General features: G+C 42.8%; 1 protein-coding gene across 1 annotated transcript in view; it reads right to left on the bottom strand.

Moving 5' to 3' along the window:
- Positions 1-1,376: 1,376 nt before the first annotated feature.
- Positions 1,377-16,407, bottom strand: part of CPZ (carboxypeptidase Z) — a 34,080-nt gene continuing 19,049 nt past the window's right edge. Inside the window, exons 8-11 of the mRNA XM_081207733.1 lie at positions 14,027-14,162; positions 6,576-6,715; positions 3,044-3,143; positions 1,377-1,929 (exon numbers count right to left, since the gene is read on the bottom strand). Of these exons, the coding sequence (XP_081063859.1) occupies positions 1,565-1,929; positions 3,044-3,143; positions 6,576-6,715; positions 14,027-14,162 (741 nt within the window). The 3' untranslated portion in view covers positions 1,377-1,564. The remainder of the gene's footprint in view (positions 1,930-3,043; positions 3,144-6,575; positions 6,716-14,026; positions 14,163-16,407) is intronic.

Genomic DNA, 16,407 nt, shown 5'->3' with positions numbered 1-16,407 from the left:
CCCCAGATTCTCATGGCCTTTGGCTTTCCTGGAGTGCCTCCTTCTGGGCCCTGCAGGCCACATGTTGGGGCCACATGGACCTGCTCCCTCCCTTCTAGCTGACCTGTCTGCTTCCATGCCTGAGAAAACCCCGTCCATATGTGCTCGCATCAGCTTTGTTGCAACCTGAAGAGGCTCAAATTTTTCTGTCCATTTTCTCACTTGGCCAGAGAGAGGTGTGCGCAAGTTTGCATTGCATTTCTTTATTATATGGTTTTATTTTCAGGAAGCTGGCTTGTATGTCATCCAGATATCCTTTCTCAAGCTTCTTTCATCAGGGGATTTGCATTTCCTGAGCATTCAAAACAGCAATGTTTAGTGAGAGGGAAATCCCCCTCCATATACCCCCCCCCCATATTTGCACCTTAATTGCTTCCCTCAGGACGCATGATGACAAGGTCAGGAGTGAACACAAATACACCTTGTCCTATCCAGAACACAAATAGTTAAATGATATTGAGCTGAAATCATGGTCTGGCCTGGCTCCTTCCTGTATCTATCTGGGATCCTTATTCCCAATATTTGCTTCCCTGTCCTTGTGGGATATGCTCTGACACAAACTGTTGGGCGGTTGGTGGGTCTCAAAAACTACCAGAAGCACTTTCCTCAGTAATTCCATCTGAATTAAATAACAAGAGGAGACAATGGCATCAAAATTAAAGCTTCAGAAAACCCAGGATGGAGAAACCACTCATAAGCACTCTTTGGGCTCGGTCAGTCAACCAGCTACAAACTCACCTAACAGTTGCCTCGCCCATCCCACATTTTACCAGCTTCTTCACAAGAATATCACTGGGGACTTCTCTGAAATCAAGATACGCTACATCCACAGCATTCCCCTGATCCACCAAGCTTCTAACTCTATCAAAAAAATAAAAGGAGATTCATCTAGCATGACTTGTTTTTGAGAAACGCCTGCTGGATCTTCGTTTCAGCAAGAGCATGATGTCCTTTTCAGTCTGAAAGAATCCGGCCACCCCATTTAAGTCATTGCCGGCTTAAATGAGGATCTCTTCTTTCATACTTTTCAAAAGCCTACATGGAAACCAATGTAGACATTAAGTGATATTTTTTAAGAAACCATTTCAGATGGGGAAATTAATGTACCAAGTTAAGTAGAAGTAATGTGTATAGAAGAAAAGGCTTTTCCAATTTTTCCTAAAGGGTGTTTTCACTTGCAGTAATGAATGTGTTAAGACATGTATGAAAATGCATTAAAGGATCAGAAAGATTTCTCTTCAGGTACTTTAGGGTCCTAATAAATAATAAATCTGATGATTAACAACAATGGCACAAGGGAAGCACAGTACTGGGGAATATTAACCGCTACATCCAGCTTTAAGAGCATACTAATTTTAATATTTTCTTTGTATTTTGAAATAAAGAAAATGCAGGGAGGGGAAAGCAAGGCAATGTTATATTCACAATGGAATCGGATTCAAATACTTCTGTTATCATCAAAAGTAGAGCTGGAAATGCAATTTACTGCTAGTGTGCTCAGATGAAGAGTGTGACATAGAACAGTTTAGTGATGTTTAAGCAGCCACAAAGGTTTGTGTTGATCAAGAGAGCTGAAGTAAGACCACCACCAGGGTTTTTCTCTTGGCTGGACAGACTGCCCTCCATCATCTCTTGGTTCTGGTTGGGCATGTTGAGCATGAGGGTCAAAGTGTTCCAGTGGGTCATAACTCTCATATGCTGTGCCCATGGCCCCATGGCCAATTCGAGGGGGCTTACTAAGGAGGGGTCGCAAGACAAAGTCCACCCGTCCAGCCTTGGTCATCTTGGCAGGCAAAGTCACTTTCTTCAGGACTTTACTGTAGCCGCGAGCTTGAGCACTGACAACGTATGTACCAGGAGGCAGCAGTCTCCAGTAGTCTCCGCCGGCAGCTAAAGGAAACAAATGTCTTGCTTTAAATTTTCAAACATTATAGAATGATACTTCCACATATGCATATTCACTGGTCTATTTCAGTAGTATAGGATTTATTGAAAGTGAGATGCTCTGGAGATGGTATAATGTAGTTGTAGACTAGGACGGAGGGGACCCAGCTTTAAGCCCCACTCTGGTTCTTCCTTCCTAAGTGCAGAATCTTATATTTGTCCTTGTTGAAATTCATATCTCAGTTCTAGTTTGAAACCATGCTCATTTAACTTTCCTGTCACTCTTAAACCTTTATAGCAGTTTGAGACCAAGACTGGAGAACCACAGACAGGGATGCTTCTTTCCATGTTATTCTCACACAGGCCTGGGGAACATGTGGCCCCCAAAATGTTGTTGCCCTACAATCAGGGGCAGCCCATCCTACTTTGCCACCCCAAAGTTTCACCTACTGGTGTCAAGACTTCCACAAGAGTTCTGTGAGTTCTGCTGTGGTGGCAGGGGCAGATGGAGCCCCCCCCCCAGATTCCACTGCCTGAAGCGACCACAATTTCCATCGGCCCTAGCCAGCATGGCCAATGGTCAGAGCTGATGGGAACTGCAACCCAACATCTGGAGAGCATCACATTGGCTTTCCCCTTGTTTTGATCTTTCCTTTGATACAGTGGTACCTCGGTTTAAGAACAGCCCTGTTTACGAACTATTTGGTTTATGAACTCCACAAAACCAGAAGTAGTGTCCCGGTTTGCGAACTTTACCTTGGTCTAAGAATGGAAGCTGAACGGTGGAAGGGCACCGGTGGTGGGAAGCCCCATTAGGGAAAGCACGCCTCAGTTTAAGAACAATTTTGGTTTAAGAACGGACTTCCAGAACGGATTAAGTTCATAAACTGAGGAACTACTGTATTTTGATAGTTTAATTTATTAGTTACAATTAATGTCCGAGTCGTTTTATTGCTTTTGGATTTTGTAAATTGACTTGAAGGTAAAGAAGTTGTTGCATAAGTGAATCAATTAATAAAATATTACTGTCTTTGAAATGAAAAAAGAATATTGTGATATTCAGATGAATCCCACCTCCCAGTTTCAGGCTTTAATTTGCTTCTCCATCGAACTCTATTACCTGCAAGTGTATCATGACGGATGCCTTTGACCGAAATTCGGGCATTCTTTATCGGGTTTCCAAATTTGTCAGATACAATTCCTTTTATTCCACGATGAGCCTACAAAGAAAGAGACAGCAATTTTAACAGGTGGTAATAAAGTAACTTACTGTATCTATTCCTCACTAGCACCATTAAAATCTGAATGTGTAGTGAGAGTTTAATGGCATTTTACCTCTGTGGTTGTTTGCGGTTTTTATTTTATGATTTTAATTGTATGGTGTGAAACAGGGTTGTGTTCTCATCCCAACTCTCTTTAGCATATTCTTCTCCCTGCTGCTCTCTTTTGCCTTCAGCTCAACTGAAGACAGTGTGGACTTTCATTTGAGGAGCGACGGGGGTCTGTTCAAACAGTCATGACCCACACCAAGACAAAAGTCCTTATCCAAGAGGTCTTGTTTGCAAATGACACAGCCTTGACAGCGCTCTCTGAGGAAGCTCTACAGAGACTCATCAACCATTTCCCCAGGTCTTTGGGGAGTTCAGCCTTACCACCAGCCTGGCAAATACCAACATCCTGGGTCAGGACATCGCCAGGACCCCACACATCAGCACTGTTGACCGCACACGGTAGACAATTTTGTCTACATAGGCTCCATCATAACCAACTGCTGGACAAGCATGTTGGCAAGGCAGCTACGGTAATGGCTCACCTCTCCAAAAGGGTATGGGAGAATGTGATGCCTATATCCAATAACAAGATGAAGGTCAACCAGGCTTGTGTGTTGAACATGCTGCTTTATGTAGGCAACTTACAACTGTTAGGAGTGACATCTCATGCACTGCGTCTAGAAGATTTTGGGCATTACATGGCAGGACAGAGTCTTAAAGATGTGCTCTCTTGAGGCCACATTCCCCGTATGTTCACCCTTCTGTCTCGGCGACGTCTACACTGGCTTGGTCATATCCACAGAATGGAAGACGATAGGATATGATCTGCAGGGAGCTGGCTTCAGACACCAGGCCCATTGGCAGACCAACTCTGTGTTACTCCTGCCCAGAAGCCTATGTCCCCACTTGTGGAAGGATATGTGGATCCAGAATTGGCCTCCACAGTCACTTACGGACTCATTGTTAAAACCATGTTTATGGAAGACAATCTTACTCGGCTACGGGGGATTGCCAGAAGGCAGAGATGTCTGCAAACGTGATATGAAGGTTGGCAACATCACCCCCACCATGTGGGAATCCCTTACAGGCAACCACTGTGTCTAGAGACAGACACTCATGTTGTGCATCCATAGCAGTGACCAGAGGAGGAATGACCTCTGGGAGGAGTGCAGAGTGAAGAAATGCCATCATGCACCTGTAGCAACACTTCTGGATGTTTCATCTGCTCCAGCTGCAACAAAACATGTCTCTCCCACACTGGTGTCTGCAGCCACAGCAGGCACTCTAGAGTGACTTTGTCAGGCCTGCAGAGGGATGTATATTCAACTCAGGACTGAGTAAAACCAACTGATCAGCCCCATCAACCTTGTTTGAAACTACAAATAAAGTTGCTGCTTGGGCCTGGGCTGCTGTCTGCAAGAGAGAGCGTATTCCAATCATGTCCATGTTTCTCCATCTTCTTGACATGAAGTAGATGTGAAGACAGAAAAGTGCAGGACAGAATTAACTGAATTTTCATCAGGTTTTGATGATGGGTGCAACTTCTTCAATGTTACAAATTCATTAGTTACTCACCCTCCCCCAATCTTCCATGGTTTTATGAAAAATTGTGTACTTAAAAAAAATAGTAACTGTGTTTGGTTGTTGGCTTCAAAATATTTCGAGTATGAAACATTTTTGTAAATAGCTCATGTTTCTAATTTTTACTTCGCTATGAAGTTAATTGCTGCTTATTGAATGAAGAAGAGATGTTGGTGAGTAAGGCTTTCCCCTGAGGGGTTGCCACAGAGCAGAGAGTGGAGTTCCATCTATTGCTGCGAGATCCATCAATCTACATTTCTGTTTCGGGTGAAACTTTATGAGAATGCACAATACCATCCACTGAACTTGAAAAAGGTGGTTGAGCCCAGGAATTTTTAGGATTGATTATCATGTGAAGATTTATCTATCATGCACAGAGTGGCCCTTTTTGCGATGACTGGGGAGCGGGGGCAGAATGAGGCAAATGTTTTGACTGAAAGGACCCTCGGTTGTTCAGGAAATTTCCTTGGTTTATTGCTTCCCTAAGTGCTATATTCAGGGCTCCTCCCAGCAGTGGCGAAGCTGCATGCACTAGGGGTGGAGAGCAGGCGGGGACATGGCTAGCGCCCCAGGGGCATGATGCGCATCCCGGGGGCATAGCACGCCATCCGCAGAGGTGTGACACGCCACCCGCGAGGGTGTGGTGCGTGTTCTGGGGGCATGGCTCCTGGGGCGTGGGGGGGTGCGTGGCACGTGTCCAGGGGGCCCCCTGTGACAGCACCCTACCGGAATAGTGGCGCCGGGGGTGGTTTGCTCCCTCCGCACTCCTGTTCTTCCTCCAGTGCTTCCCAGACTTTACTGGGTGAGGTCAGTGTTTTGTTACAATGGCCTATGGCTAAACACAAAGTGACTTGACTCAGTCATCTCTATTAGGGGCTCATTTATTCGTAGGCCCTTTTGTCTCGAGTGAGTCCCATTTGGATTCTCTAAAGCAGATCAGCTGTAAAATAAAAATAAATTTATGGGTCTGGACTGGACTTTGTATTGAAAGATGATACTGCAAATAAAACAGGGATGCTTAATGAGGAGTAACTTAATGCCCGTGAAGGGAAACGGGCATATTCCTAACTACTTTAAATCCCTATTATGACCAGGCTCCTCAGAACAATACACAACAGATACCTGCTAATGACCTGGTAAGGGATGTCTTGTTGCTCCTAATTTTGCAGCCACTTATTGTTCTGGTAGACTTGCGAGGCCACTGATCTAAGATAGCATTTGCTTCAAAAACATAAGCTGCAGCCTCCCCAATAAGGGTTTCAAGAAGGTCTGTTCTGAAGTGCCCTGCACAAAAATGACTGTAAAAATGATATTTGAATTCAGTGCTTTTCTTCTAGAAAAAAGGTTCCTGTACTGCATACCCTTTCAGCACACCCAGAAAAAAACACTGTCCGTGCTACACATTAGAATCAAAGAACTGTAGAGCTCAACTGCTTCTCCTCACTTCTCTGGCAGCGGCGGCGATGGGGGCTCATGGCGGTGCCCCTTGGATTCCGCTACCTGAGGCAGCTGCCTCAGTCTGCTTCATGGACAGGCCGGCCCTGCCCAGGATGAACAGAATGGAAAATGAGCACAGGTAACTGGCTTGACAGCAGGAATTTGGACACTGCTTGCCCTCGGTCTTCAGCTATAATCTCAAATAAGGGAGGAAGTTACATCAGAGTTATCTGTGGACTGCTACTTGCAGCCCATTTGTGGAAAAGGCAGCTGGGTCCCTTGAGTCAAATCGTGTCACAAACCATCCTTGGCGAGCAGCTCAGTAAAAGGAAGGAGAAAGAAAGAAGTCAGAAGAAACTCTACCATTTCTATGAACTTCAGAAGAGCTTCTTTGTTTTGCTGCCAGAGTGAATACAGTTCTTCTTCCAGGGGAAACTTCTCGCAACCAAGCTCCACCGTAACTTCGAAACAGTTTGTGTGAAGGTAATTAAAATCTGCCATTCCTTGAAAAGAGGAAGATTGGAAGGTTCATCAGTGATGGTATTTGATGGGGGCATTTTGATACGACACTAAAGCAACTTGGAGCCTCCCAGGGTTTAGTTTAATAATAATAATAATAATAATAATAATAATAATAATAATAATAATAATAATAATAATTTATTATTTATACCCCGCCCATCTGGCTGGGTTTCCCCAGCCACTCTGGGCGGCTTCCAACTGAATATTAAAAACAATACAGCATCAGACATTAAAAACTTCCCTAAACAGGGCCGCCTCTTTTAAAAGTAAAATTGTTGTTTATTGCCTTGACATCTGCTGGGGGGGCCATCCACAGGGCAGGCGCCACCACCGAGAAGGCCCTCTGCCTGGTTCCCTGTAACCTAACTTCTCGCAGTGCTGGACCTCAGTGTCTGGGCAGAACGATGGGGGTGGAGGCACTCCTTCAGGTATACTGGACCAAGGCCGTTTAGGGCTTTAAAGGTCAGCACCGACACTTTGAATTGTGCTCCAAAACATACTGGGAGCCAATGAAGATCTTTCAGGACCAGTGTTATATGGTCATGGTGGCCACTCCCAGTCACCAGTCTAGCTGCCGCATTGTGTGAATGTGGAACAGAAAACGGGAGATTATTTTTGGAACAGAATCATATTCTAATCAATGTAGATTCACATAGTCATGTGAAATGTGAATATGACTTAAGTAGGGATTTGGAGTTCAACTCTGGAAAATTTGGGAGGAATTATGGCCATCTGCCATGGACGCTTTAGTTGAGATTCCTCCATTGCAGGGGTTGGACTAGATGACCCTTGGGGTCCCTTCCAACTCTATCATTCTATACCTCTGTGAGTTCATTCTGTTCTGCCAAAACTCTGGAATGGATTTGTATCATCTGGAATAGATCCCACAACCCACTGTGGTTATCTCTGTGCCAAGTGGGTAGCAGTCTCACCGCTTCCTGGTACACAGGAGGTCTCACTGAGGGTGGGGGAAGAGACCACTTCCAGGCTCCACTAGGACTTCTTCAGTCCATTCCAAATGGCCAGTTCCCTATTCAGATAGTCATGTCTCCACATGGGAGGTGGATCCAGTGTAGCTTGAAATCGCCTGGTTCACTCACACTTTTTGCTTGTCTCATTAGCCGTTCTGGAAACAGATGCCTGAAGAACAACGATTCCTCAGAAACCTTCCCATTCACCCACAGTATCAGCCAGAGAAAGAGCCTATTGTCTGGCTCCTGTCCCTGGCAAAGCATTTCCCCTACGTTCTCCCCTTAGGGATGCCATGCTACGTTTTTGTTAGGGTGAATTGCTGGAGTAGTCAGTCTTCAGTGTTTGGCTCCCTCGTCAAGATTAGAGCTCTTAGGAGGTGCACGGATGCACTTTGTCTCTAGTGCACATGCAGATAAATATCTGTGCGTGAAAAATACAGCACAGCCTGCCATTTCTGCCTGACTGTTTTTAAGGAAAGGGCTGGTGTTGTGATGTTCTTGTTGTTATTATCTGTATGTTTTAATATATATTTTTATATGTGTGTGTTTATATGTCTGTGTGTTTAATCAGTGCTTTGTTTTCTAGAAAAATAGTTGCCAGTACTCACTATGAAGCTGTTATAGTAAGCGTCACACTTTTTAACAACAACAACAAGGTGCCAGTACTGTGTACCCTCAAGTACCCCCTGAAAAAAGCACTGTTTTAAGTACTAATCAGTGTTTCATTGCTTTTAATTTTATTTTTTTCTATGCTTTCAGCTGTTTCTGTTTTATCCTTAAGCCACCTTGGATCTCTTTATAGAAAAGAGGCAGGATATAAACATTGTTATTGTTGTTGTTGTTGTTTCACACTGTACAGTTGCTAAGATATTTTGAATTATCCATAACAGATTGTGGGGCAATTATGTGCCCACAGCATTTCCCTGCTTCCAGTGAATCACACTTTTGGCTCTAAATTCAGCAGAGGACAGATTACTGCAAAACAAGCGAATAAAGCAGGTAGTGTTGTGTCTTGTCAACAGTGTGAAGTACGTAATTCTTGGTAAGATAAAAACACATCACCGTTTCCATCTGTGAAATGCTGGCAGATATATCATTCTCTCCCTTTTAATACATGCTCTGGTGCATGCTATGGTTATCTCCCGCTTGGACTACTGCAATGCGCTCTACGTGGGGCTACCTTTGAAGGTGACCCGGAAACTACAGCTAATCCAGAATGCAGCAGCCAGACTGGTGACTGGGAGCGGCTGCCGAGACCATATAACACCGGTCTTGAAAGACCTACATTGGCTCCCAGTACGTTTCCGAGCACAATTCAAATTTTTGGTGCTGACCTTTAAAGCGCTAAACGGCCTCGGTCCAGTATACCTGAAATAGCGTCTCCACCCCCATCATTCTACCCTGAGGTCCAGCTCTGAGGGCCTTCTGGCGGTTCCCTCACTGCGAGAAGCCAAGTTACAGGGAACCAGGCAGAGGGCCTTCTCGGTAGTGGCGCCCTCCCTGTGGAATGCCCTCCCACCAGATGTCAAAGAGAACAACAACTACCAGACTTTTAGAAGACATCTGAAGGCAGCCCTGTTTAGGGAAGCTTTTAATGTTTGATGTATCACAGTATTTTAATATTCTTTTGGAAGCCGCCCAGAGTGGCTGGGGAAACCCAGCCAGATGGGCAGGGTATAAATAATAAATTATTATTATTATTATTATTATTATTATTATTATTATTATTACATTTGGTTTGATGGATCACAAATTAGTCAAGCCTACATTAGAGCGAGTGTGGTGTAGCAGTTGGAGAATTAGACTAGGACTTGGGAGGCTAGTCCTTAGGACTAATCTATACTGGTGAGCTATAACAATATAAATGCAGTATAAAAATGCGACACCAGCAGCCAATGGGAAATTGCATTGACAGATATAACTTTTTTTCTTAGCGTTTTTTTTATCAGTGTTGATCCAGCCTTAGATTCAAATCCCCACATGAGGCTCACTGGGTAACCTGGGCCTGTCACTTCCTCTCAGCCTAGCCTACCTCACAGGTACAGGTAGGTAGCCGTGTTGGTCTGCCATAGTCAAAATAAAAAAATTCCTTCCAGTAGCACCTTAAAGACCAACTAAGTTAGTTCTTGGTATGAGCTTTCGTGTGCATGCACACTGTGTATCTGAAGAAGTGTGCATGCACACGAAAGCTCATACCAAGAACTAACTTAGTTGGTCTTTAAGGTGCTACTGGAAGGATTTTTTTTATTATACCTCACAGGGTTCTTGTTGTGGGGATTAAATGAGGAGCAGGAGAGTCACCTTGAGCTCCTTGGAGGGGAAAGTGGGAGAGAAATGAAATAAATAACAAATCAGCACACTTAGCCAACGTTTCTCTTTCTCAACTTGCAATAGCTTCATTGACACACTACGATGACACTGACCCATGGAATTCTAGGAATTGCTATAATATGTGAAAATATTGTGTGGTTTGGGACTGGATGGGCTGACTTCTAGATACTATAGATCTCTGAAAGAGTGGTTACTGCAACCTTTGAAGGAAGTCTGCAATGAAATACTGGAAGGGAAAAGGGCACCAGAGTCATGGAAAGATGCGTATATTACACTTATACCGAAAACAGAGACTGAAAAGACTCAGTTGAAGAACTACCGCCCTATATCGTTACTTAATGTGGATTACAAAATTTTTGCAGATATTTTGGCCAAGAGATTGAAAAAAGTTTTGATGGAAGAGATTCATAAAGACCAAGCGGGCTTTCTCCCGGGAAGACACTTGTCTGATAATTTGAGGAATATAATTGATATTTTGGAAAAACTAGAAGTGAATATAAACACTAAAGCAGTTTTGATATTTGTGGACGTGGAGAAAGCTTTTGACAACAGACAACATCTCTTGGAGTTTTATGAAGAAAAATTTACATGGGATGGGGGTAGGCCAAGGTTTTGAAAATGGTATAGGTGCAATATATTCTGAACAAAAAGCTAAATTAATTGTAAATAATGTGGTGATGGAAGAATTTAAGATAGAAAAAGGGACACGACAGGGGTGCCCAATCTCCCCATTGCTTTTTATATCAGTCCTGGAGGTTCTGCTAAATATGATTAGAAGGGACCGGTTGGTTAAAGGTATACAGGTCGGAGCCAAACAGTACAAACTAAGAGCATTTGCAGATGATTTAGTATTGACGCTACAGGAGCCAGAATCTAGTACTAAAAGAGTTTTAGAACTGATTCAAGAATTTGGTCAAGTGGCAGGTTTTAAATTGAATAACTTTAAATTGAATAACTAAGGTTTTAGAGAAAAATTTAACACCGATTGAAAGAGATAGGTTTCAGAATGAGACAGGATTGACTGTGGTAAAGAAAGTGAAATATTTGGGGATCAACATGACAGCCAAAAATGGGAACTTATTTAAAGACAACTATGAAAAATGCTGGGTCGAAGTGAAAAAAGATTTAGAAATCTGGTCAAACTTGAAGCTTTCACTGCTGGGTCGTATTGCTGTGATAAAGATGAATGTATTGCCAAGAATGTTGTTTCTGTTTCAAACATTGCAAATTGTGGACAAAATGGATTGCTTCAAGAAGTGGCAGAGAGATATCTCTAGATTTGTCTGGCAGGGCAAGAAGCCCAGAATAAAATTTAAGATATTAACAGATGCAAAGGAAAGGGGTGGATTTGCCCTGCCAGACCTTACACTTTACTATGAATCAGCAGCCTTTTGCTGGTTGAAAGAATGGCTACTTCTTGAAAACAGAGACATTTTAGACTTAGAAGGTTTTAACAATGTATTTGGATGGCATGCATATCTATGGTATGATAAGGTCAAAACACATAAAGCATTTAAAAATCATATTGTCAGGAAAGCATTGTTTAATGTCTGGGTAAGATATAAAGATTTATTGGAAAATAAAACCCCAAGGTGGTTGTCACCAATGGAAGCAAAAGCTCAGAAAAGGCTCAATATGGAGGTCAAATGGCCGACATATTGGGAAATTTTGGAACAAGAAGGAGACAAACTGAAATTGCAGAGTTTCGAAAAATTAAAAAACAAAGTGAGAGATTGGCTTCATTATTATCAGATAATGGAGGCATATAATTTGGACAAGCAAATTGGCTTCCAGGTGGAAAAATCAAAATTAGAAACAGAACTGTTAGAACCCAAAACTAAGAATCTGTCAAGAATTTATAACTTGCTGTTGAAATGGAATACTCAGGATGAAACGGTGAAATCTGCTATGATTAAATGGGCACAAGATGTTGGACATAATATTATGTTTGCTGACTGGGAACAGTTATGGACCACAGGTATGAAGTTTACGGCATGTAATGCCTTAAGAGAGAATATTATGAAAATGATATACAGGTGGTACATGACCCCAGTCAAGCTTGCAAAAATCTATCATTTGCCCGATAACAAATGTTGGAAATGTAAAGAAACGGAAGGTACATTCTTTCACCTTTGGTGGACGTGCCCAAAGATTAAGGCTTTCTGGGAAATGATATATAATGAACTGAAAAAGGTATTTAAATATACCTTCCTGAAGAAACCAGAGGCCTTTCTCCTGGGCATTGTCGGCCAATTGGTGCCAAAGAAGGACAGAACTTTTTTTATGTATGCTACAACAGCAGCAAGAATACTTATTGCAAAGTATTGGAAGACACAAGATTTACCCACTCTGGAAGAATGGCAGATGAAGGTGATCGACTACATGGAATTGGCAGAAATGACTGGCAGAATCCGAGACCAGGGAGAAGAGTTGGTGAAAGAAGACTGGAAGAAATTTAAAGACTATTTACAGAAATATTGTAAAATTAATGAATGTTAGAAGGATGTTGGATAGAAACTAAGGGGTTTCCAGCTGTAATGCTTTAGGAGATACGGAAAAAAAAGGTTTATAAATGGGTAAAAGCTTAATGGTAAGGATTTGCTGAACTAACAAATTGAAGTGGAATACAAAGAAGGGAGGTATGAAGAGGTCTGGGGAAATAAGCGTAAGGAAGATATATTATGGAAAATTATTTGTTTTTTTAACAATTTTTATGTTGTATTTTTTTTCTTTTTATTTTTTTTCATTGTTATGTTTTAAAAAACTTTAATAAATATCTTTAAAAAAGAAAAAAGAAAATATTGTGTGGTTTGTCCATTTCAAGAGTCTATTTCATAGAATCTTAGAATTGGAAGGGGTCCAAGGGTGATCTAGTCCAACCCTTGCAATGCAGGAATCTCAGCTAAAGCCATCCAACCTATAAAAACCTCCAAGGATGGAGAGTCCAGCACCTCTTGTGGGAGTCTGTTTCACTGCTGAACAGTTCTTACTGTCAGAAAGTTCTTCCTGATGTTTAGACGGAATCTCCTTTCTTGTAACCATTGATTCAGATCCTACCCTCTGGAGCAGGAGAAAGCAAGCATGCTCCCTTTTCCATGTGACAGCCCTTTAGATATCTGAAGATGGCTATCGTATCTCCTCTCAGTCTCCCCTTCTCCAGGCTAAACATACCCAGCTCCTTCAAGCGCTCCTTGTAAGGCTTAGTTGCCAGAGCCTTGATCATCTTGGTTGCCCTTCTCTGCATACATTCCAACTTGTCAACATCCTTCTTAAATTGTGGTGCCCAGAATTGAACACAGTATTCCCAGGTGTGGTCTGACCAAAGCAGAATAGAGTGGGACCATGACTTCCCTTGATCTGGACACTATGCTTCTGTTGATGCAGCCTAGAATAGCATTAGCTTTTCTTGCTGCTACATCACACTGTTAAGCTTGTGGTCCACTAAGACCCCCTAGGTCCTTTTCACATGTACAACTAGTAAGCCAGGTGTTCCCCATCTTAGATTTGTGCACCTGGTTCTTCCTGCCTAAGCGCAGAACCTTATAGTTGTCCATATTGAAATTCATTTTGTTAGCTTGTACCCAATTCTCCAATTTATCAAAGTCATTTTGAATTATGATTCTGTCTTCTGTGGCATTAGCTACCCCTCCCAGTTTGGTGTCATCTTTGATAAGCATCCCCTCAATTCCTTCTTCCAGGTCATTTATAAAGAGTTGAACAACAACAGGCCCAGGACAGAACCCTGTGGCACCCCACTTGTCACTTTCTTCCAGGATTACGAGGAACCATTAATGAACACTCTTTGGGTTCAGTCAGTCAACCAGCTACAATCCACCTAACAGCTTCCTCATTCAACCCACATTTTACCAGCTTCCTCCTGAGACTATTATGGAGGACTTTGTCAAAAGCCTTACTGAAATTTCCTTTGAGAATTTAAGATTAGAAACTTCAGACTTCTTGCAGAGTTATCAAATTGCTAAAGAAATGTACCTCCTGCAAAGCTGTACCACTCAGCACCATTTATGATGCCTCCTCGCTTCACAAAATTTCCACCACAACGCATTTCTGACTTGTCCGAGATGCCGGGGTGTGCATCTGCGTAGGCTTTAGACAGCAATTTGAACATCTAAAAAAAAGAGAGAGAGTGTTAAATTATTTTTATTTACTCCAAATGCTGTTTGCCTTCCAGTTGTTGAAACACACACGTTGCAAGCACATGTCCATTAAATTCCTGATGTTACCACTTGCATTTGGACATTTCAAACAGGTTGTGACCTGCACAGCAGCCCACCAGTACTGGGATATTATGGGAAACACCCCCAGCCTATTCTAGTTAAATGGGCTGAAAATGTTTGGCATAACGTTTTGGCTGGCTTGCTGGCTGGCTTGTTTATTTCTTTAAATTTAGACGGAGTTTGATTGTTGGTGGGGGAGCCCTCAAAGCCATTTACAAAAAGATAAAAAGAGAAAAAAAGAGAAAATTTTACAGTTTCTGATCCTGTATAATTTCCTATCATGTTACTTTCTGTTGCTCACTTCATTTCTTTTTCTTTTAATGAATAAAAAAAAGAGAGGAAGCAGTCTAGTTTTGAACCCGATGAGATTCGTTTGTAGGTGCAACAAAGGAACCTTGATTGTCAGTCTCCCTCCTGGATCCTTGTCTGTTCTGTGTGAAGTTTTTGTTGCTATTTTAATTTTACATCAGCAGAGTGAGGATTCTTGGTCACTAATTTTTTTTTATTACCATATTGTCATTAATAATGATTCCACATCTGTGTCCAACCACCACTTAGAATTTGTGTGTTCTAAACTGCAGCACAATTTCTAACTGCAAATGCTTCGGGTTGTTACGCTTATTTTCATTAGATGCCTAATAAAAATATAGTCTCTAGGCAACGAGCAGTGATGGTATAAAACAAAGTTTAAAAACCTCTCTTATAGGTTTCCAAAGGTGTTAAATGCTCAGCATTTCTTTGACTAGATCTGGCAAGCGAAGTCACAAATGCCCATTCCAGGGCACCTCTGTTCTCTTGGCATAAATTAAAAAGGCTTATTTCAGCCCTGGTTTGATGTCAGTTGTACTAGACTGCAGATATTCTGCTAACAGCCTTTGAAAAACCTCAAGAGAAAGGCACTCAGCTGTGCATTTGCCTAGCTAAAATATTCTGGTGGTGAAGTGTCTGGAGGAGAGAAACCAGCAAATGCTATGGAGGCACAAAGAAGCACATGTGCCGTGGAGATTAAGAGGGGGAGACAGCAAAGCCCAAGGACTTGTGACCGGGCAGCCGGCAGAGGGGCTGCAGCTGAGGAGCAGCTTCTGGATGAAGGGCAGACGGGCTGCAGCAGCAAGAAGAGGCAAGCCTCCCTTGGTGAAGCACATTTCACTTCGAGTTCTAGGTTAACTAATAGCAGGAACCACAAACAGAGCAGGCTGCAGGCCGTTGACTAAAACGCATTAAGCTTCCCCTTGTTTATATTTTGAGGTCCACGTCACATAGAACCCAGAAGTGGCAGCAGTTCTTCTGTAAAGATGGTGTTGGGTGTTTAGCCAAACTAAAACCTTGTCAACTGTTTTTGCCTTTGCACAACAACCTGAAGCAGGGGGCTCACACTCTCATTGTTTTTGCTTCTGGGCAGTATGTGAAGCAGCTGTGGATAAGGAACAAGGCTAGATTTTTCTGGGCTCCAAAAGCCAAGGCTGACAATGGGCAAACAGATCCTGAGGGTTCCCATCTTACTTCTTTGTGGGTCACAAATGCCTTCAGAGCTCCAGTACGTCTCTAACGTTCAGCGCTATCTGGTGAGACTCTCACCCTTTTTGGTTTGGGTGTTTTGCTTTCTTTGTGACTGGGGCCCCCACCCAATGTATCTCCCACCCCACCTTTATCCCCTGTTGGGTTGAGGGACACTGTGTCCTTAGCTCTCCCCTCAATACCTCTTCTTACCTGACTAGCTCCCCTTTCAGCTGGATACCCAACACTGCAGGGTGTCAGAGAATGCCTCCCAGTCTGCTCCATGCACTGAAATGAGGCTATCAGGTCTTCATCTATGCCAGGACTCGCTAGAACTGGAAAAGTTGCCTCTGAGAAAGACAGCGTGCATTTTCCTCCTGACTGAATGACTACAGCACAATCCAACACATCTGGGATTAGGCAGCAGGACATTCAGGTTAGGAGAATCCAGTCTTGCATTGGCTCCAGCACTTGATCAAACTGTGGGAGCCCTTGACTCTCCCATCAGGTGATATTTTTCCTGTATCTATTGAAATTGAAATACTTTATTGTCACTTGTACAACTTGTATACAGTGAGATTACACGAGCACCCCCACTCAGCTCTCTTAGTCTTAATTCCCCTCATTTACTGATGCACA

This window comes from Podarcis bocagei (genome assembly GCF_964188305.1).
Source record: "Podarcis bocagei genome assembly, chromosome: 9".
In the NCBI taxonomy this organism is placed as follows: Eukaryota; Metazoa; Chordata; class Lepidosauria; order Squamata; family Lacertidae; genus Podarcis; species Podarcis bocagei.
This window is presented reverse-complemented; position numbering and strand designations above follow the sequence as displayed.